The 22,957-nt window shown below is 50.3% G+C and overlaps 1 protein-coding gene across 4 annotated transcripts in view; it reads right to left on the bottom strand.

Moving 5' to 3' along the window:
* Positions 1-324: 324 nt before the first annotated feature.
* CREBBP (CREB binding protein) overlaps positions 325-22,957 on the bottom strand; it is a 121,165-nt gene continuing 98,532 nt past the window's right edge. For all 4 annotated transcript variants that reach the window (XM_025859064.2, XM_025859065.2, XM_073899597.1 and 1 more), the window contains 12 exons: positions 18,175-18,255; positions 16,650-16,706; positions 15,546-15,623; positions 15,167-15,234; positions 11,204-11,354; positions 10,540-10,686; positions 9,778-9,891; positions 8,502-8,667; positions 8,116-8,283; positions 5,374-5,535; positions 4,943-5,224; positions 325-3,512 (listed from right to left, as the gene is read on the bottom strand). In XM_025859064.2, the coding sequence (XP_025714849.1) occupies positions 1,392-3,512; positions 4,943-5,224; positions 5,374-5,535; positions 8,116-8,283; positions 8,502-8,667; positions 9,778-9,891; positions 10,540-10,686; positions 11,204-11,354; positions 15,167-15,234; positions 15,546-15,623; positions 16,650-16,706; positions 18,175-18,255 (3,595 nt within the window). In that variant the 3' untranslated portion in view covers positions 325-1,391. The remainder of the gene's footprint in view (positions 3,513-4,942; positions 5,225-5,373; positions 5,536-8,115; positions 8,284-8,501; positions 8,668-9,777; positions 9,892-10,539; positions 10,687-11,203; positions 11,355-15,166; positions 15,235-15,545; positions 15,624-16,649; positions 16,707-18,174; positions 18,256-22,957) is intronic.

Raw genomic sequence — 22,957 nt, 5'->3', positions numbered from 1 at the left:
CTCGAGGCTTAAGGGAGGACAGGAGACAAAGTGCTGCTTCTGACCCACCTGAAGCCCTAACTCGGTGGGTGAAGTTCCCCGTGGAGCACTGAATATATGAGACCATCAATGAGCTTGGCCACCTCGCTTCCTGGAAAGGGAACCACCCAAGGCCTTGGCTGAGCCTGCCTGCCACCCACATGGCCACCAGGACCGTGGTCCCTGCCTCTCCTCTGTGAGCAATCCACCAGAATCATGTCTTACAAAGAACAGACTCCAAAAATATATATAAATAAATAAAAACCTTAAACATTCTTACAGGGATCTTAAAGAACAGAATACATGTTAAAAACTTCAGTAATTTATATCAATTTTAAGCGGTACTTTATATACAATGGGGGAAAAACACATGCATAGTCCAAATACAATGTTGAAAACAGCATTTTCATAACAAAAAACCCCGAACACTAAGTGTTAATACCATGTACATGAATTCAAGAAGGACCACCCTTTTTGTCTGTTGCACACAGTTTATTTAACAATATGATATAAGAAATGAGTTGGTACTTTACCATTCTATACAGTGATTGAATCTTCTTGAATTTTCTTATTTATAGTAATTATAGCGCTTGCATGATTTACACTAGAATTGCTTTTCCTCATTTCAAGTTTCACATAGAAGAAAGAAAAGAATGCTTCTTCTCTATTAACATTAGCATGGTCTAAGAGAGTGATCATCCCTATTTTTTGTCTAAAACCAGTTTTATCAGAGAAACAAAGCAACAATTTCTACATCTGCAAGACAAAAGTTTGGCTTAGGCCAGTATGTATAGATAGATGTGTGTGTGGGTGTGTACGTGTGTGCACGCAGGAGCCAATTCCTATCGTCCAGGGGTAATACTTGGAGAACGCCCACAGAGTTCACTATAGAAAAAAATCTTCCCGCAACGTCAGAAAGTTATCGGGATACATTATAAGCTTGCATTATTTCAAGAATCAGTTTCTGAATATTATTTTTCTTCTCACTTTTAAACATAAATGTTTAAAGTCTTGAAAATACAAATAAAAAATATGAATATAATGAACTTGTTTTTCCCGTTAAAAAAAGGCATGAGTCACCAGTAATGACGACAAAAAGAATCCAAACAAAACCCCCCTCCCCCCAAAACAAAAAAACAAAAACAAAAAACAAAAACAAAAGGAAAGAGAGAGAGAGACCAGATATTTAAATCAACTGGTTTTTAACAAAAAAATATATTCTTTGTATTGTTTCTTTAAACAGCAATCTACCCTTCCATGGCTTGGAAGTAGCAGTTCCGTCTAGGAATAAAAAGAGCCTAGATGCCTGGATTTCAGTACAAAAGGTCCAAGAACATGAAAGGGGGGAAAAAAAAGGCGATGCTCTCACAATGCTACAAACCCTCCACAAACTTTTCTAGGGTATCTCCTGTGGTGTCGCCGACCAGGGACAGCTCACTGGACAACGCACTCCTGTTGGGGGTGTTCAGCTGCGGGAGCATTGCACTCTGTTCGGGGTTCCCCAAGTGTCCCTGATCTATGGAGCTGGCCATGGTGACTGCGAGTCCTGGGTGGGGGGAACCAGTCTGGGGTGAGACGTGGTGTGGAGAAGGCTGGGGCTGTATCCGTGGCGACGGGCTGGAATGTGGAGGCTGGGACTGGGGCCGCGGAGACTGGACAGGGGCCGGAGACCGCACCTGGCTACTGAGGGACGTGGCCATCTGCTGGCCGGGGAGGTGCGAGGCCTGCGGCTGTCCTGAGAGCATGTGCTGCTGGGGGCTCATGGGGTTCGGCTGGCCCGGGGAGCCAATCTGCTGCTTCATCTGCTGCTGCTGCAGAATCCGCTGCTGCAGGGCCTGCTGGATGTTGGGGGTGCTGTCTGCGCCCAGCCCTGGCTGCCCCATCTGGCCGAGCTGTCCCATCTGAGCCGCCATCTGGCCCATGGAGCCACCCTGGATGGGGAGGTGCTGCTGCATCCGCTGCTGCTGCATGGCTGGGGGGTAGCCTCCGGGTCCCTGGGGCTGCTGGAACTGGCCGTGCCCGGCCATGCCCCCGGCCATGCCTGCACTGCCCTGCTGCTGCTGCTGCTGCTGGAGCAGCTGCCGGCGGAGCATCTCCCGGTACTGCGGGTTCATGCTCGCCATGCTGGGGCTGTGGCCCGGGTTCATGATGTTCAGGGCCTGGCCCTGGGGGTTCAGGCCTCCCATCGCCTGCTGCTGCGGAGGCACGCCGGGCCGGGGCCCGCCGGCTTGCATGGCGTTCAGGTTCTGCAGGCCGGGCTGCTGGTGCAGGCCGGGCTGGGCCTGGAGGCCGGGCTGGGGCTGCAGGCCGGGTTGGGGCTGCAGGCCAGGCTGACTGGCCACATACTTGGCTGTGCGCTGCTTGATGAAGGCCGCCATCAGCTGCGGGTTGGACTTGAGGATGTTCAGCACCTGCTGCTGCTGCTGCGGGGAGCTGGGTGACTTCAGGGTCCGCAGCAGGTCCTGCAGGGCGCCGGGCGAGATGCTCCGGGGCGGCTGCACGCCGGACATCCGCGGGCCGGCCACGGCTGGCTGGGCCTGCATGGACAGCACAGGCCGGGGCATGCCTGGCATCGGCTGCTGTTGGGGGAGAGGCGCCTGCTGCCACTGCCCGGGTGGCAGGTTGGGCATGACAGGCCCACTGACCTGGCTGGGCCGGGGCACGTTCAGGCCCACGGGGGCCATCTGGCTCACTGGGGTAACCATGCCCGTGCGCCCTGGGGGCATGCCATTGTTGATGTTCACCCGGTACAGGTGCTGCTGCTGCTGGGCCTCCCGCTCAATCTGCCGGGCCGCTTCCACCGCGGCTGGTGGGGGCTGTGCGGGGGGCGGTGGGGCTGGCACCTGGTTGGCGGGCTTCCCGGTGGACACCGTCGTAGGGGGCTGAGTCCGGGCCACACTGGGAAAGCCGGCTGGTGACATGCTCACGGGTGAGGGCTGGGGTTGGGCCGGGGGCTGCGGCGTCTGGGGCGTGCTGGGCTGCTGTGTGGGGGTCCCGGGCGGAGCTGAGGTAGGGGAAGGCAGACTCTGCTGAGGCACATTGCGGGTGTTCATGGTGGCCATCCGCCGGCGCATGAGCTGAGCCTGCTGCAGGCGGTGCTGGATCTGCTGCTGGCGGAGCTTGTGTTTGATGTTGAGGCAGAAGGGCACCGGGCATTTGTTTTCTTGGCAGTGTTTGGCATGGTAGCAGCAGAGGGCGATGAGCTGCTTGCACACCGGGCAGCCCCCATTGGTCTTGCGCTTGCAGCCCTTGGTATGCTGCACCACCCGCTTCATCTTCTGGCAGGATGGCAGCGAGCAGTTGGCGTTGCGGCACTGGCAGGCGTGCACCAGGGACTGGATGCAGCGCTGGATGCTCAGGCGCCGCGACTCCTGGGGGCTCTTGGACTGTGGCTCGCCCTGGCTACTGCCCTCGTCGTCCAGGCCCAGCCCCCACTTCACCATCTTGTGGGCGTGGCTCTTGGTGTTGTAGCAGTTGATGCAAAGGTCGTAGTCCTGCAGATAAGCACAGGGCATGCGCCGCGGTCAGCACGAGGCCCCACGGGACCAGATGTCTGCCCGTGTCTACCCCGGCAGCCTCACAACCCCCCCACCAATGGTCTCAGAGGCTCCTGGGTGCGTTGGCTCACATCTGGTCCCCTTTCCTTCCTTCCTTGGCCCTTGGGGAAGGGCACCCACACCACTGAGGCCCTGCTCCCATACCTGGCCTGGGAAGCCTGGCAGTTCCTCCCGAGCTCACCCAAGTGCTACGCACCTGGGTTTCTAGAAACCAGCCCCCACTCCCTGGGGCTGCTGCTGGGTGCCCTGGTGCGCCCTCTGAGCTCTGCAGGGTGGCCCAGAGAGCCTGCGGGACTGAGAGGCCTTCACCATAAGACAGGCCTTGGGCTCAAACCCCAGCGACAAAACGCACGCTCACGGGTTTCTTAAAAGTTGCTTGTATCTGCAGACAGAGAGACTACCAAATGCCAGGTCTGGAGAAGGAAACCGTATGACCGAGACACACCCTTTTTCCAAAAGGACATGAAGATCCCAACAATGGGCAGTGACCAGAGAACAGAAGGAGGCAGGAAAAACCGGGAAATGAAGACAAAGGCATTACAGAGGATCCATCCGCCCCCTCTGCCCAAGATCACAGAGCTGCTCCTACGGGCATGTGATTCTGGGAACCGTTTGGAATGCAGACGCTGGCAAGGCGAGGGTGGGGTGGGGGGGACAGAGGGACCCATCTGAGGAAGGGACGGACCACACCCCTTCACACAGCGTGTGCAACCACGGGTCCCCCAGGACAGCGCCTTCTCAGCAGCTCAACCTGTGCAAGGCTACATACAACTGGAGGTATGAACAGGGGAAACCAGTCAGAATCCTGGCGGGGCCGAAGCATAGCCGGTGCCTCTTTTGGCTCCTACTCTGGCACCAGAGGGCCCGTGGATGTTCCTGACACACGGCTGGTGTTAGCAAACAACAAGGAATAAAATAAAAGTGCTCTGTAATCACGTCTTCCTGAAAAAATCAGCAGAAACACTGCCTCCCCTAGGAGGCCTGTCCACTCCTCTGCCTCCTAGGGAGACCAGCCCCTCCTGCCAGGGGCCAAGTGTAGCCCGGACACACACTAACACCCTCTGTTATGCTCAGCAGGGTTGGGACCATACATGCTCCATGAAGGGAGAAAGGCTCCTTCCTTCCTACCCTGAACATCTGCTGTTGAGCCTGGAGCAGGCACAGAGCACGGATTCTCTTCTTTGTGAACAAGGAAACACCAACCTCATGACCAACAACTCCCGGAGAGGACCAGGGGGTAGATGAGCCTTTTTCATTTGGTGCCCCTAGAAAATGCCGACTATCTCACCGTTCAATCTGAAATGCTGACCACGCCGACGGTGGCGAGGGCAGGGGAGTGACCGGGGAGGGAGGGAAGTGGGGCCTACCTCGCACACGGTGCAGTGCCAGCGCGTCTCCACATGGTGCTTGCACTCGTTGCAAGTATAGACGAAGCGGTCCTGGCCCTGGGTGTGCAGCTCCACCAGCATGCACAGTGTGGACCACTTGGACCGGCGCAAGGAAGAGAACTCCCAGTGCTTATCTCTGGCGAGTGTGAGGAAGGCGTCCCGCCCATCCATGAGGTCACAGCTGAGCAGGGGGTCGGGGTCAACGATGGGGGGCAGCGTGTTGATGACAGGCCCAGCATGCAGGTGGATCACAAAGAAGACCTGCAGGAGAGGATAGCATTAGCCTCCACGGAGAGCGAGGTAACTTGGCCTTCCAGTGCCCAGGGCCCTCTCCACAAGGCCCACGGGCCCCGGCTTCTCAGCAATCCCTCTCCTTGATCCCACAGACCAGGAGGGGCCCTGGTCTCTACCTCTTTGTGCTTCTCCATCGTGGCGTAGAGCTTCTGGGACAAGTCATTGGACACATTGGGCATGCTGGGCTTCTTCTTGTTGGCTCGACTGATGCTGCTTTTATTCTTGTTGGTTTTCTTGTTGTTCTTCTTCTTGGCATTCTTGCTGTCGCCCTGGCTGCCCTGAAACAACACGCGAAGCTGCTGCTCAAGCCCAGCCTCCCCTCCTCCGTGCCTGGCACTTGGCTGGGGCACCCAGCCCCCACGGCCAGGGAGATGGGTGCCCCAGGAGGCTCCACAGCTGCCTTCGGAAGGCGTCATGGAGGCAGAGGTGAGGAGGACAGGAGCAGGGCCAGGGGTGCAGTGGTGACACAGGGGCCACACTGGCCACATGGCAGTGGTGACACTGGGGGAGAATACACCCAGGATGGACTCTAACAAGGCAGGGGGTCCAAGCTATTTTTCCTTGCTCCATACCACTCCATGCCATGTGCCACATGCTCCGTTGCACACAGTTCCAAACATCCACTGTGCATGAGACGGGGGAACAGTGCCAGGAGAAGGTGCCGTGTGGGCCTGAAACCCCCACCCTGAGCTCTCTAGCGAGCTGAGGTGTGAGGAGTCCTGCCCCCCAGGTCTGGAAAGAACTCAGGCCCTCCGTCATTTAGGCCCCAGGTCTGGTCCAAAGAACTTTGTTCTCAAGAAGAGGAGAGAGAAGGACAGATGCTCTGGGTGCCGAGAGGCACTGACAACTCCTGTCTGGAGCCTGGGGCAGAAGAGGGCCCCGGTGAAGAGCAGCGCGCTGGCGCGGGCTGCACAACTCCCAGGCAGCCGCGGGGGGACCGCGCAGTACAGGGAGCTCCGCTCACCGCTCGAGTTTTCAGTAAGCCTTGAAACCGTTCTAAAAACTAAGCTGACTTTCAAAAAGTTATAAAAGAAATAGATTCACTGCACAAAGTTCAGAAAATATAGCCAAATTAAAAAAAAAATTTTTTTTGGCCACCCTGAGCAGCAGCATTCCAATTTTTCTTCTTGGAATTGTACCTATGCGTGGCTCCCGCGGGTGGTTCTCCCCCTGGAGCTGGGGTCACACACGTGACACTGAGCCTATCCCTTCCCCACCTCCCCCAGGGAAGGACACTGCCAATGGTAAAGCAGCAGTCCGGCCCACATGCCGTCCACAACTGAGGCCACCGCCCGCCATGGGATCCTGGGGTGTCCACAGGGTGGGGCCTGCCCGCTGCCTCTGTGGACTGGATACCACGGGGAAGTCCCCAACACTGCAAAAGCTGGTAATGAGCCGCCACCAGGCCAGAGATAAGCAGGTCCTCCTTGGACAGGACACCAAGCTGGAGCCTGTGTCCTGCCTCAGAGGCCGCAGACCCTCTTCTCCCTGCTGTGACCCCCCCCCCCGCTGCCCTGGAGCCCCAGATGCATGTTCTGACTCAGGCCACCTCTCATCCAAGGTGCAGGCAGTGGCGGACACGGAGAGGGACCTGGGCTCACAGCTCAGCTCTGCACTCTCTCCTGCCAGAACTCCCTGGTTTCTACTCAAATTTGGCCCACCCAAACAGGATCTCTGGTGGCCTCCTAAAGACCCCAGCGGAGTGGTTTCTCGAGCCCTAAAACCCCTGACATTTGGGAGTATTGTTATCTTTGGTCAGATGACAGATCCTGCCTCCAGGGAGGCCCCAGCAAAAGGACCCCCGCAGCAGACCCTAGTTCTGAGGGCCCGTCTTGCACAGCCCCTTGGCATTAACAGGCATCTCAGCAGCCAGTTCCTGAAGGACTTCTTTCCCAAACATGCTTCCCTAGCCTCCTCCTTTGAGTAGAGGCGGCAGCACTGACTCAGATGCTCGGGCCCCAGACCCAGCAGGCAGCTCCGATCCAGGATTTCCCTCACACACCACAACAGTCCGCGCCATGTTCTGGGGCTGCTACTCTCAAAACACATCATACACTCCCCGCTGCTTCTAAAGCTATGAACCTAACGGAAACCCCCATCCTCTCTTTCTTGGACATCCCAAACACATACACACTTGCTCCCAACGTGAGCCCTCACACATCTCCTCCTCCCACCGGCAGCTCCCCACCGTGTGGGTTCCTTCTCAGCAGGTCAGCCTCTGCCACCTCCCCACCTATTGGCTGGGTGCCGACCCAGCCAATCTCGGTGATCCCTTTCCTTACAGCTCCTACCGCTGCGTTTGGATGCATTGTTTTCCCCACTAAAACGCGCACCCTGGGAGGGCAGGGATGGAGTCTTCTACAGTTCACCACCGCACTGCTGAGCACAGAGCCCATGTGAGGCGGGATTTGGTAAGCAGGTGAGTGCCCGAAGGCAACACCAGATGGAGGGCTGTCTGATGGGGTGGGCTGGCTCATGACGAAGTGAAAGGGAGAGGCCTGATGACGCCCGAGGTTCTCCTTCTCAGGAAAGGTCTGTAGTCAGTGGCCTGGCTGCTGACTGCGAGCACAGGGCTCTGTCTGCTCTGGGATGCTGGGCAGGATGTCCCCCGCTCTCGTCTTTCTGAGCCTCCACCCCGCCTGCCCTGTTCACAGATGCTAGACCCAGCACCTCCCATCTGCCTTCTCCCAGGTGACCTCGTGTCTCCAGCACCGTGTCTCAGCTCGCCCTTCGAGCTCCAGCCCTGACCTGCGGTGGCTGGTGACAAGGGGCAGGCACGTGTAAAAGCAATCCCACCGACAAAGAAGGCGTGCGTCCACTGTCCTTGGCGCGAGGCCGGGCCCGCCGCATCTCCTTACCTCTGTTGTCTCGCTAGCTGCCGTGCTCTCCTCCTTCTTCCTCTCCTCTTCTTCTTGCTCCAACTCCTTAATGCTCTCTTCCAGCACATTAGGCCAGAAATCACCCTCAAAATAGGGCAGCTCCTTGGCGCTGGTGAGCCTGTCTTCAGTTGCTTGTTTGAAAATGTCCTGGGGAGTGAAGGAAGCACAGCAAACAGGGAAGTCAGTGGCACTCCGGGGAGGGGCCCAGGGGCTGTGCCGCTGGGTGAGGATGGGGCACGGCAACTACATGTAAAGTGCTTCTATGCCTTTTCTCTACGCTCTCCTTCTTTTTGCTTTCTACTCCTCATAGGTGAACAGAGCTTTGACATGCATGAGCCGCCAGGCCCTGCTTCAGCCCCAGGTACCTTGTAGTCGTGAATGATCCGCTCCGCAAACGCCTTGTCCAGCATCTTCTTGTACCACTCCTGTAGGCGCTTTGGTTTGGGGATTTTCTGATCAGGGGGGTGGCAATGGAAGATATAGTCGTCTCCTTCACTCGGGGGGCAGGCCCAGATGTGTCCTGTTACATACCTGCAGGACACACAGACAAATTCAGACCACAGTACTAAGTGAAAGCCTCCCTGCCTTCAAGGAGTAACAGCTGAGGAGCAGGAACCAAAGCAAGGACAGAAATAACTAGAAAAGAGAAAACAAAGAAATTTCCACGATGCTTGCAGCCAAATATAACAGGCTCAGAGAAGTTCCAAACCGGTGTGGGGGAGGGGGGAGAGGGGTGCATGGGTGGGCAAGGCCAAATCTCTGCATGCGAGAGCACACCTGGAAATCAGCCCTCAGACACTCCTTCTCAGGGTGTGCATGCCGGGCAGGGGTCAAGGCTTCCAGGGAATCCTGTCAGCATGGAACAGAGCCCGGAAGACGTGGCTCTGAGGCACGGGGAACGGCTTATGCCCAGGGATGTGCTCCATTTCCTAACTATCTCTTCCTGTGCGATGGAGAGGAGCTGAGTATCTCTAAAGGGCCAAAGTCAAAATAATCTGTCACTCTGTTAGACACCTGTCAGTCAAATACTTCTAACTTTTTCAAATTTGGGAAGGGATGCGACAGATCTAGAATGCCGAAACAGAGAAAAGCAGATGCAAAAGACCAGTATCCTGTAGGATCCCATTCATATGAAAGGTCCAGAAAACGCAAATTTATATATAGAGAAAGCAGATCAATGGTTGCTGGGCGCAGCGGTAGAACAAGGATAAACAACAAATGGGTGTGGCGGTCCCACTACTGGGGGGAGGACAACGCTTGGAAATGGATTGACATCCAGGCCGCGCCGCTCAGTGAAGTTACTAAAAATCACTGGAGTGTACACTTGACATAGGCAGATTTTATGATACATAAAATATTCCTCAAAAACGTTAAAAAGAAAAAAAAGGAGACTAGAATAGGAAAAAGAGTGAGAAAAGCACAGAAGACAGGGAAAGCATGTGCGCTGTGCTGGGGAGCCCAGATCTGCGTGGCCCAAGGAAGTGCCCGGGAGGGGGGCTGGGGAGAACTCTGAATCAATCTGAGGACGTTAGAATAGAAACACATACGGCTTTAAAAAATACTCTGGTTATTTCGCAAAACACACAGTGAAAATTAAAAATAAAATTTTTATTAGTTCTGAATAATCTGAATTAAACTCACCCCAATTTCTTCACATATTCTAAATATCCAATAAGGATCTCATGGTAAACAGCTGTCCGGAGGCATCGGGGCCGGAAGAAATGAATACTGTCCAGATAAGATATGTACACACGCCTGGGGGGTGGGTGGGAAGAAATTAACTGGTATCCCCCAAACTTGAAACCAAACACCAACATCCAAAAGAGGCTCCAGAAATAAATTCTGTTTTCATAGCATTTACACTGGCCGTGCAAACAAGACGTAAGGAAACTCCTATCACCAAGGGCCACTGCCCATGAATAAACAATTCCATCCCTGGGGCAAGAGCGATGGATCGCCCACGATGGAGAGCCATGGGAAGGCCAGGGCAAACTAACACAAAGCCTCTTCCAATTCCCTCTCACCTGGATTCTTGACTGAATGTGAAATAACTCTTGGCAGAGGTACTTGGTTTTTACAACACGTGGGCCCATGGAGTGATCCCCACCCCCCTGTCTGTAGGTTTACCTGCCCCAGGTAAGACAGGGACAACAGCAAGACCAGGACTGGAACCCACGAGTACTCACTACACAAAACACACTTTAAACAGTCATCAAAACCCTTCATTTCTCACTGGCTTAGTGGAAAACTCAACTAACTAGTTTGGTTTGTTAGGCGTGGCTTATCTGATTTAAACCCAGGTCTGGAGCACACAGGTTCTCCAACAAGACACTTAGGTTCTCAGTCTGCTGCGACATCGCGGGCCCACTGATATGTACCCAAGAAGGGGAGGAGAAGGACTACCTTGTATTTGGAGGGGGGCAATCAGAGCCATATTCTTGCACGTGCATCCCAAAGAAGCACACATCCACTCCGTCAATTTCCTCAAAAGCAAAGAGCGCTTTGGTTCGATACGGGAAAGATTCTGACATTTCCCCAGAATCCACAAACCTGAAATCAAAGTCAGAGCCTGAGGTGTGCACACATCATTGTTTTACAAGGCACTTTATAAATGAGATCTGCTGCTCTAAGCCCGTGCAGTGCAGAGGAGCTGAAGGCCTGCTCGCCTTTGCTGACTGCTGGCCCAGAGCTCTGCCTACCAGCCTGGCCTTGGGCAGCTCGGGGTTGTGACCCTATTCTTCGTGACATAGTCTTGCTCAGCCAGGAATTTTATCTCCCCTTATGAATATGGAATACTGAGAAAAGAGTTGACTGTACCACACACGCTGAAAAACCTTTAAGTTATACAAACTCTAAGCTTATTTTTTTTTTAGCACTCTCTACACCCAATGTAGGGCTCGAATTCATAACCCCAAGATCAAGAGTCACATGTGCTACTGACTGAGCCAGCGAGGCGCCCTGAATTATACAAACTCTAAAGCTGTGCCAGAAAGCAGGGCTTTGGTTAACCAGGTACAGGATCCCTCAAAGAGCGCTTTACAAAACAGCACAACGTGTGCACACAAACCGTGACTTCATCCCGGGCTTGACCTCCACAGTCTTGTCTGAGCTGGCCACCACACGGACAAAGACCTCCCCGGCTTCAGGATGATTCTGTCGCCGCAAAAACTTGTTGACTCGGTCTTCCAAGTGGTTGCCCAATCGTGTGGTCTGTAGTCCTGCAAAGTCCAGAGCAAACAGGTGAGGGGGCTTCGGATGGGCTATGGAGAAGGTGGCTGAGGCCACAGGACCCACCCTTAAGAGTGGCCTGATTTTTTCTTTTTAAAGACTTTATTTGAGACAGATAGAGAGAGAGCACACACAAGCAGGGGGAACAGAGAAAGGGAGAAGCAGACTCCCCACTGAGCAGGGAGCCCGATGTGGGGCTCGATCCCAGGACTCCAGGGTCATGACCTGAGCTGAAGGCAAACGCTGAGCCACACCGGTGCCCCTAGTGCAGTCTGATTGATTTTCTAAGGATTAATGTTTTCCAAATCCAGAAGGGACCTAGTCTGTCCTACAAGGTAAGCATGTAAGGAAAAGGTGGACTCTGGAATCTCAGGCACTCCACACACTGACAAATGCTGTCATTTAAACGCCCACACATTTCCACCTTTTTTTAGCTGCAAGGGCAGAAGAGCCATGAAGGCTGACTGAAGGCTGTGGGCTAAAGGGGAAGGAGCAGACACAGGGGCCATGCTGAGCCCACCTCCTGCCTCCCCTGCCCTGGCCAGGATGAGGCCGTGATCTGGCCCCGGGCGCCCCCACGTGGCTGCTCGGTGTCAGAGCTGGGCCCGAAGCCAGAATCCACAGTGTTTGAGAAACTCTGCTTTTCCTGGAGGGCAGGGCTGCTCTCCCCTTTCTGCCCAGCTCAGAGGAGTCCAGAATGCAGCCTTGCGAGTTTATCCCAGGCAGGAGCTCACACAGCATCAGAACCCAGTTCAGCCCTGAACCCCCTCCACACCTTCCCTCTCCTGGGGATGCCCCAGGTGTGGCCACTGTGACAGGACTTTTCCAACAAGCTACCCCCAGATAAAACACTGGTCACAGCCTAAAAATTCTTCGCAGGAGGGGAAAAAACTAGAAGGAAAAGCTGCAGAAAGTTAACAGTGGTTATTTACAGGTATGGGATTTGAAAGACATTTTCTTCTTTATATTTACTGATTTTTAACTATTTACTACATGGATGAGAAATCTTTTTAAAAAGCTATTTGGGATTTCCTAAGATTCCTTACTGAAGCCAAGAAGTATCTAGAAAATTTAGACTGACTTTCTAAATTCCATTTTTCTACAATTAATATAACAATGGTGGAGCTTTTTTGGTATCTAAGTTATACCTGCATACAAGTGATTTAAAAAGAAAACACGACATGAAGATGAAATAAAAACCCCATAGAAAAATAAAAACTTGAAAAGCTACAAAACTGAGGGGAAAAGTGGATTTCACACCTGGACGAAGGCATGCCCTCCACACAGCCATGGACGCTCTGCTGAGCGCCGTGGCTGCAACAGCCTCCCCGAGAAACAGAGTCGGGTGCAGAGGGGCCTGGGAGCCAGCACATCTACCCCAGCAGCCCCTAGAGGAGACCCTCCCATTCTCACTCCCGTGGGCCCCCTCATGCCACTGCTGAGCAAGTCTGGCTCCCCTCACTCCCCTTCCCTTTTCAACACAGGACCCTACATACTGTGGTTTTCAAATAGCAAACGGGAGAGTAAACCTTTAAAATTGTCTTATTTTTTTTCTTCAAATAACCTGAACTACCTGTACTAAAAAAAAAAAAGCAAAAAAAAAAAAGCTTTAAACAAGACCATATATGACAATCTTGTTACAGGCACGAAACCGAGCGCTGTGAAGGTGCTGAGGATCCCCCAGAAGAGCAGTTGCTCCTGTGGCAAAGAGGAAGGGCTTGTGCGGAGGCGAACCCGCAGAACAATTTTGGGGAGAATCACGCCCCTTGTGTCCGACACACACAGCTCTGCCTCACTCTCACGTCCCAGAGCTCCTCCTCACGCTGCGGGGGCCGTCCTTACACATGCCTTCACGCACACACACGTTGTGGGACACGCGCGCACAAGTGCAATCACGGAGTCTGGAAACGAACACTCTAGATTGCAGTCCCCCTTCCTCTCCCAGTGATCAAATCCTTCGGCCTTCTGCTCTCCGACATCAGGGCTGTCCCATCTCCAGGGAGGCTTCTCACAACCCAACACAGGGACTGACTCGGAGGCACCTCTGGTGGTTCTCCTTCTCCCTCCACCCGGCTGGGCTGGGCACAGTGCAGGCTGTCAGGGGGGGAGGGTGGAGCGAGTGGGGGACGGTCAGTTGTTGACCGTGCTTCACCCACTCATCAGCAGTACGGGGTTGGTGCCAATGCGAATGAGGCAGCCCATCCTTTGGGGCCTACAGACCCTCGCAAAGGCTGTGCCCATATGTCCACACCAAATGACGCCGGGTAGCCAGACTTTGAAGGTTCTCTTCTGTCAGTGAGTGTTGTCCATCTTTAACCCTAAAGGTTCTCGTCACAGGCCCGCTCTTGGGTTCTTCTGCCCCCATCCGCTACCAGCTGCAACTGCTCTCTGACCTGGGCCCAGCTCTCCTGGCAATTGTGTTCTGGGCACGAGGCTCTGGCCCAGGAAAGTGTTTCTAGCTTGCTGACTGCTTTAGTGATCTCACCCTGAATGGACCCTCTAAAGCAGGGGTTCTCACTGGAAGCAACTCTGCTCTCCTAGGGGAACATCTACCAATGTTCGGAGACATTTCTGAAGGTGACCACTCATGGGAGTGGGGTTCATGTTACTAGCACTTAGCGGGTAGCAGCCAGAGATGCTCTTAAATATCCTACAAAGCGCAGGACAGCCCCCAAAACAGAGAATTATCTGGGCCTGAATGTCAATGGTGGCTCAGGTTGAGAAACCCTGATCTGAAGAGAAATATTACAATGGTTTGTGAGTTCATCCGTATTTCAAAAGATTTTACAAGAGTGAGCTTAAGTTATAGGATAACTGTGGATTTTGGTAACAACAGTCTAACCCTGAATTAGCAATGACTTGGGAGGCCCACAGAGTGGCTTCTTCCTTGCTTGCTCCCCCTCTTCTCCTCCCCCTGGTGTGGGATCTCTCTCTCCATCCCATCTCGCTCCTACTCCCTGATCCTCAGATGGCCTGGCTCCTGCTGGGGACACCCTGCCCTGCTGGGGAGGGTGACAGCTGCAGGGAGCGCTAGACAAGCAAGCTGTAAAGTCTCCACCACAGGTGGCATTCTCACTCAGGGTCACTGAACTCCGCAAAGGCCAGCTCAGGGACACCATGCTGCGGAAGGTGGCCCCTAGCCCTCGAGAACCAAGTTGACGAAAATCTCATATTGTACACTTTTGAAAAGAATGCTATCACTGAGTGAAGACTACCCAGGAAGAGGTACTTGGCATAGCAACAGGCTGTCTCTACTGTGAAGAGACACCAGGAGCCGCCCTAAATGCAGCAGCAATGCTCACAAGTCCTCGTGCAGACAGGGCTCTGCCAGTCCCGGCCGGTGGCGGCCGACTCCAGCAGGCTGAGGGCCACGCCGGCCAATGGAGCAGCGGCCGCCCCACACGCACCCAGGGCTGAGCATGCTGGTCGCGACAGGATGTCAGAGTGGGGTGCGTGTGTGTGTTGGGGGGCGGGGGGGGGTCTTATTTCTGAGCCACTTGAAAAAGATCTGCTGACAAATTTTCTCTCAGAATTTACAAAGTTTAACGTTATATCTGAGCTTTCTAAACTTTCATTTAAAACATGAACTGACCATGAAGCTAGTCTTCATGTAAAGAGCATGTCCAATGTTTCCATGGAGGGGTAAGACCGACAAGTATGAAGTATGGAAAACGAACTCACAGTACAGGGCCTCAGACAAGGGAGCCCCAAGCCGCACACGGAGAGGAGCTGCAGGAAGACCGGGAAGGGGGACAAGCCCCTCACACTCAGACGGGGAGACAGAAGCCCTCCCACAACTTACTCTTAGCACTGAACTTGTTTTCTTTCCGAGTTCTGCCAGTTTTCTTCAAACAGTTGTCACACACAAAGCTGCAAAAAAAGAATGAGTGTGATCAGAGTGTATGAAATAGTCTATGCTGCCAAACCAGCGACATGCAGCTGGGAAGTGTTTCGTTGGCATCACTATTCGCAAGCGAAGAGGCAGGCAGCTTTGAGTCTACAATCCCTAAAGCAGGCCAATACATAGGATGTAAAAAAAACTGAGAACCGGCTGTCCCCCGCCCCCACCCTAGCCCTTGCTAGGCAACAGCCAATGCCCAGCAGCACACCCCTCCCTCCAGTCCCGGCAGAGAGGCTTTCCCTTCCCCAGGATCACAGGAAATCACCAGGAAACTACTCACCCTGAAGGCCAGATGATGTCATAGTGCAGAACACAAATCTGATGCATCTTCCGGCCACACTCCTTGCAATCAACAAAACTGGAAGACAAAGAGAGTGTGTCTAACGCACATGGAAGCACGCAAGGGGGTCATCTGTAGTAGCCTGCGTACCGCATTCACACCTCATCCTCTGAATCACTGCCTGTATTGTGGGGTTAATGCTTCTGCCAATTGATTCAGCCACATTTTACTTTCCTTTTTCTTCTAAGGTTAAGCTCTATGCCCAACGTGGGGCTCGAACTCACAACTCCAAGATCAAGTCACATCGGTATGATACTTTCTATGAGAAAGCAGACTTCCTCCATTTCTCTGTACAAATGCCTATCCCTTGCTTCTCCCAATCTCCTTGACAACCAGAAATCAAACTTTACTTTCAAAAACCGCTATGATAGAGGCGGATTTTACAGGCCAGTATTTCTGACATGACTACACATTTTCAAGACCAGTGCTTGCACTGGTGACCGCACAGGCCCAAACTGCCTCAAATAACAGAGAACAATGCTTCCAGTGTCAGAAACACTTGCTCTTAAGCCTACGCGCAGGAAGCATCTGCTCGGAGCCAGCTACAAAGGTGGGAAGTGTCAAGCTGACTGGTAAATGCGAGGCTTTATTCATGTAAGCACCAGACAGCAGGGGTACACCGCTCCGCTCACCCTCTGTAGCAGCCCCCACCCTGCCTCACCTGGGCCCTGTCACCTCACTGGGACTCTTAGTTGCCAATATGCGTGGACATCAAAACCTATTTATTCAGCCACTCCCTTAACTACCACAACTTATGCCTTATGACCAGCTTATCAGAGAGGTTCTGACAGAACGAGAACATCCATCTAATCTTATCACTGTTGAAATTCAGTAACTGGAGAGCATGCTACAGGGACGTACATGTTTTGTTGGAGTTTTAAAAAAGAATCCGTATCTGAAATAACTTCATACAAAAAAATCCCACCCAGGGCAACGTATTTCCAATGTTCCAACAGTGTCTTCTGCAGGCCAGTCACGAGGAGGGATTTTTCCTGATCGGAAACTAAAATCCAAGAGTCAGAAAGAAATCGCTATACTACTCACGGTTCAGGATCTAAGGTATCATTTTTCTTCTTTTCAAACTGATCCTTTGAAATTGTCCTTGTTTAAAAAAAAAAAAAAAGAAAAGAAAAGAAAAAAGAGAAATGTTAATTAACAAAATTTATCTGCTGAGTCTAAACTACAGGGTCTGTGGGATATTATTTTGTAACTATTTTTTCAAATAAAAAGTAAAAAATGGTCAGCCAAAATCTCAAGTAGATGTAATGATGGCATGAATATATAAAATTTATCTCCACAGAAAGCACTACCATCTGTTTTTCTCTATCTGCCTTGGGGTATTTCCTCCCAACTACCACCAGCACTTACTCTGAGATCCAAAACTATAAATTTTCAATCAAATCTGTATGGTGAATGGCTCCTGGATCTGATGGATAAATGGCATATTCAATTCTTCTAATTACAATAGAATTAGCTGACACAAGATCAGCATCTACTAGGGGATATTTTATTTATTCTTAAAGGACCGAGGACCTGGTTTCTATACTGTCTGTCCTTTTGTTATGATCAGCGCATATATGAATTATTTGATTCATGGAACTGTATAACCCAATTATCAATCACATAATTGGACCAAAGAATTAAGATTAAAAGGGACATAAAAATAAATTATGTAGAATTTCAGGCATTTCTGTTTATGTGTCTCATGAATGGCTACAGTTTGTTCTGTGTTTGGATACAGTAAACGTGAAGTGCAGAGTCCGCATCCTAGACTGCTGGAAGCTGCTCTGGTGGGAAGCCCTCCTGCCTGTAGGGACAGTCCCGCGAGCAGACGTCCCAGCAGGGCAGGAATCACGGCAGAGTCAGGAGAAAAGAGAGAACCACAAAATGCTGGCAGTCCTGGGTAGACACGGTGGCTGGCAGGTTTTTGGTATCTCAAGCACATAAAGGAGGTGACCATTCAATTAGTGGATCTGCTCTTTCTGGCCACATTCCGACTATGTGACCACTCAAAGGCAAACTCAGTGAAGGAATGAATGAACCAACTCATGCCTGTGCATGCCAGAGCACATAAGCAAGAGCCACCGCTCCAGCAAGGAAGGAGACATGTTTCCTCTCTGGGGTCTCACAGTCTGCATTTTAGGACAGAGGTTTCAGTGGAAGATGATATGAATGCTGAAGATGGGTTATGTATGCAAGATTCATTTCTCGCTACTGCCAGGTCAGAAGGGTGAACTGGTTTCTGAGGTGTAACTGAAAATTTACAATTTCTCCAAATGGAGGAGGACCACCACTAGGAAAAGGCAAGTATTTTAAAAGAAGAGACAGAGCAAGGTCGAGAGAGACCGGAGAGCTGCAGTGGGGGCTACAGCATCACAGTCTTCAAAGAAGGGGAGAATGTGGAGGTGGCCCTGGTGTCCAGTTAAAGAGCTGAATTCCAGAGTATGAATGTGGGCGTATTTGAGTATGAAAAAATGCACCAGCATGGCGGAGGTGCTTCCCTTTTAGTCATGGGCAAGAGGAAAAATACAAGAGTCAACCCTGAGAAAAATGACAGGATAGTACTTACGTCTGGGGCTGTGAAGGGTCGTCACCCAGGGTAACATTCTCCCCCTGGATCTCTGTGAAACACTTCTCACAGAAATGATACCTGTCAGCAAGAAGGCCATACTTGGGTGAACTGGTCCATCATAACACACAGCCACCCAAGCAACGAAGCCACCAATCAGAGCAGGGCAGATCACCACGACGAAGGGGGGGCGTTGTTGGTTGATTGATGGGTCAGTGAGGACAATGGAAGGAAGAGGGGCAGGTGGGGAAGGGCAGGATTAGAGAACAGGGAAGGGAACAGATAGCAGAGACACAGAGGTAAGACGCAAACACCGAGACAACACAGAGCAGAAAGCCAAGGCAAAGCTTGATTAGCATTCGGTCTCACTGCACACGTCACAGGCCATCATCGCTAACAACGGCTGGGCTCGGGCCAGCTCCAAGATGCAAACGTTTTCGAGGAGTTGTTAATACTAGAATTGCAAGGAGCCTCAATTTAGGAGTTTGACTTTTGTTATTACTTAGAGAAAATCAAATATAACTCCAGGGTTTGCGATGGAAAAAAATTCACTTTTGAACAAAATAGTCTCACAAAGGCCTTAAAAAAAAGGAATTATTTTTCAAAATGGCAAATTTATGCTTGACAGCAATTCACAGATTTTATTTCCGGTAGTAAGCCAGATCTTTAAAGGTACTAAAAATGTTGAGGACGCAGAACTGGTTTTAATTTTTTCCTGTTATTTTTCTCATGTTAATCACTTAGTTAATTGGGTTATAATACAAATGAAACCAAATCCATATTCTAGACAAACATTTAACAGAAACGCAGTCAGGGTCAAAGACTTTCCAGCCATTTATCAGTACGAATGTACAGAGAAAAAAAGCTGAGATATATTGTATAAGCAATACAATATATGTAAATCCATGAACAATCTTAAAGACTTTTAAAATTCAATTCTAAGCTTTGGTTTAAACTTTTTGGTAATGGGACGAATCGTTCACCAATCTGAGATCCTCAGTGATTAACTGCTCTGACTTGGTGACAATCCAAGTTAAGCAAATTTAGAGAGTTGATCTTTAAAGCACAATCTGCATTTGAGAAATTATCCATTACCCCAATTTCTTGAAAGATAATATGGAGCCTGGGCTCGAAGTATCAAATAGGAACAATTAAAAACTATTAAATGTTTGGAAAGGACACGCATGAGAAGTCAACAAAAATGCAGGCTAATGCTGCATAAAACAAGATGGGCACACAGGAGTACTGTCAAAATAAACAAGCTGAAGGGAGGTGAATGATACAAGCGGAAAGGAGGAGTAGAAGGTAGTGGCAGCAGTACAGTCAAATGCGGTTTTAGTGCTCAAAACTACGTCTACAAGATGCCACGAGGATTAGTGTTAAAGACACTGTGACGAGACTTGGAGCGCCACGCCACACGGACACGCGCAGGGGACGCGGCAGCTTGCAGGCTCACTCACGCACGCGCACACACGGCTGCAAAGGACGGAGGCTCAGGCCCCTGGCTGGCCGTCTGTCTCCGTTACTGCTCAGGTCAGTCCCCCTCAAGTTCTAATTCTAGTCTGAATTAAACACACTGAGCATTTTGTCTGTGTACTTCTCCGACTAAACACACAGAGTCAATTAAAAGCATGAACTTTAGAGCATGCACCCATCTCAAAATGATCTGATCTTTTAAATTGTTAAGGAGGAACATGACAGATTCACTGTGGGTAGCAACTGGATTAATGAAAGTTTCTTCTGGGACCAGTTTATTTAGAATGATTCAATCAACGAATTCTGCCAAGATTAAAAACTCTGACCAAGAACAAACATTGCTGTTTAAAAGTATCTGTATCTGTATGTTCTTCTCCTGAATCAACTGGCTATCATTATTTCATAAATATTCGTATGGAGCCTTGAAATCATGTGGTAAAAAGAATTTCCATGTGCAGGAGGGCGTGATCATCACTGGCACGAAAGAATTAAAGTACAGAAACCACAAACCAATTCAGGGGTGACCAGGGCAATATGCAAAAAAGATATCCCCCTCAACAGCAAGTGTCTCCCTTTTGAAAATAAAACTTGGACTTGACTGTTCCAATTCATTTTATGACCAAACATATAGCTGCTGTGGGTGAGCGAAAAGCTGAACTCCTCTGGAAACAAAATCACCACGATAATTGCACATGAGGCAAAACGACTTTAAAATCCTGGACAAACTCTTAGCTTTTATTCAAGCAGGGTATCAAGCCCAGGAACACCAAGGAAACAAGAATCTTAAGCCCACTGTTTACTCGCAGCGGAAACCGGCCCAGAACACAACACTGATGGCTCAAGGGCAGGCCCTGAAGTGGCGGAAGCCTACACTTTGTGTAACTAGCTCTCATTTGCAAAGAACCTCAGCGTCAGAAAGTGGGAGGCACAGAGAGAGTTAACACGCTCTAGTGCCTGTCCCAGAGCAAGTGGAGACGTCGGAGACATTGGAGAATTGAACCTGCTGGGGTTTGAGAATGGGAGGGGAAGGCCCAGGCCGCCCTTCAGTGTGCCCTCCTGAGAGGTGGTGACAGTCTGGAGAAGGGGCACAGCCACCCACTGGTCAAGTGTGCTGAAACCACCTTGGCAATCAGTGGGGGACAGATGGGAATGCCAGGCTGCCCCCACATTATTACCTAGTCCAAACTTTTTCACCCTAAAAATACAGAATGGTACAGAAAGTCACTTTTCAATCTTAAGAGCCTTGCTGACATTAGCCTTGTGTGAAGGAAGCAATTTCATGAATATGGAATTGCAAAGGAGAAATACTTCCACATAATCCGATGATGATGTGCATCTGGGTACCTAAAGTTAGCACAATGTAACTGCATAGTTTATCTACAAGGGTAACGTATGGAGTAAATTTTCAAATGCAGATTGTTTTAAGTACCATATCAGTATATACAAATAACTGGGACATCTAAAGATAGTATCTGGAAAATTCATATAGCTGTTTTCTCAACATGAGTTACTTTCAAATTTTCAAAGCATGGAAACAAGTGAAAATGTACTCATATGCTAGTTTAAATATTAATTTCACTTGTTTAAATGGTCTGTAGGACTTTCTATTGTTCGAAATGCCCAAACAGTTTAGGACCATAAGTGCCAAAACAGTTACTCATGAGAACATCGGTGTTGCTAAGTAGCCAAAGATGCGAATAGAAGTGTCAGCAGTCAGGATGCTGATCATAGTTAGGCCACTGCTTTCTTAGCATGACAACACGTTACTCTCTCCAAGTACAGTATTCTAGGAAGCACACCTTGTGAGATTCAGCTAAGGAGCAGTATGCCTACACTTTAAAAAATGTATCACTAACAGAACAGAACTCCTTTATTTCTCTACTCGTAAGAAAAACATTATTACTTTTGCTGAGTAAAGATAAAATTCTACACAAAAACTAAAACTGGGTATTTCAGAGCTTTAAAAACAACCCCGTGTTTTCACTCCACGCATAACCTCCTGTCGGGAGAGTAGCAGTGTAACCTGATCCTATCAACTCTATTTAAATTAATTGCTCTCCACTTAAAAATGGCCAAAATCTGTGCAAATCAGCAAAGGCAAGGTTTCAACGGACCCGGAGACAGTGAAAAGGCCCCAAACTTTAGAAATGGTGGCAAACAACCTGCTGTCTGTTCTTCCCTCTAGACCCAAACCACACGGGACAACCAGTAGCAGGGGCATTTTTCAGGGAAGAGTTAACTGAAATCTGTTCTCTTGAAGTTTCATTATTTTGCTTGGCACATAAAAAGTTTCCAAAGGGAATTCCTGATCGTTATTTGACAGAAAGTGACAATCGAGGTTGTCAGGGAAGGTGTTAAACTTGGTATGTTATGGGATGTGCTGAACGTCACGGGGCTAAAACTCACCGGCGGGGCCAGAACCCCCAGAACAGCACGTGTCACTACAGGAGTGACTCTATCACGAAGGACTGTGGTATTATTTCAAATGCTCCTACTGATAGAAGGGAAGCCAGGACAGGAACTAAGTCCAGGCGTGAACGTATTTTTAGGACAGGGGCACAGGCCACACTCCTGTTCCCCCCAGAACAAGCACCGGCATCTCATGCTGCCACCGTGCCAGGACGAGGGGGCCGGGAAGGGCTTAGAAATTGCACCTTGAGGCATTTTTAGGTCAAGAGTTCTTTCTCTCTCTCTTTTTTTAAGCAGGATTTTCATGGGAGTTACTAATTATTTTAAATATGATTAGATTTTTTAAAAAAATTCAGGTACTTTAAAATCCTAACTAGAAGATAAATATTTCAAAATTCCAAATTATTCAGGCCTGTGGACATATCTCTGAATAACAAGAAGCCCTTTCCTGATCTTCCTCGAAATGTGAGAACATAGGTAATCACTATAAGCAGTTAAGATCAAGTAATCAAAACATCAAACCCTAAATGTTGATGCTTAATACTTGAATCTAAAGAGGAACAAGAGGGACAAAGTGGCACCTTGGTCACATACATTTCACCATCTGTTCCTAACATGCAGGCAAAGTAACTGAATGTGACCGAGATTTACCACCTGTGCCTCCGGGCATGACACCCTCATGCTATGGCAATGTGGGGCCACTTGGAGCAACAGATACAACTAACTTTAATTTTCAACCCCCCCCCAAACTGTGGAAGTCGTATCTGTATGGCAAATGAGCAACAAAAAATATTTTCATTCTCTTCTGCTTAAGACAGGAGACTCAGCCATCTTCACATTTCAAGAGAATGGCAAAGATTTCTCGAGGATGCCTCCCACTCACAAAACCCTGAAACGG

This window comes from Callorhinus ursinus, unplaced genomic scaffold (assembly GCF_003265705.2).
Source record: "Callorhinus ursinus isolate GAN/ISIS: 27379988/994484 unplaced genomic scaffold, GSC_fseal_2.0 scaffold13, whole genome shotgun sequence".
Taxonomy (NCBI): Eukaryota; Metazoa; Chordata; class Mammalia; order Carnivora; family Otariidae; genus Callorhinus; species Callorhinus ursinus.
The sequence above is the reverse complement of the archived record's forward strand: the minus strand, read 5'-3'. Positions and strand labels throughout refer to the sequence as shown.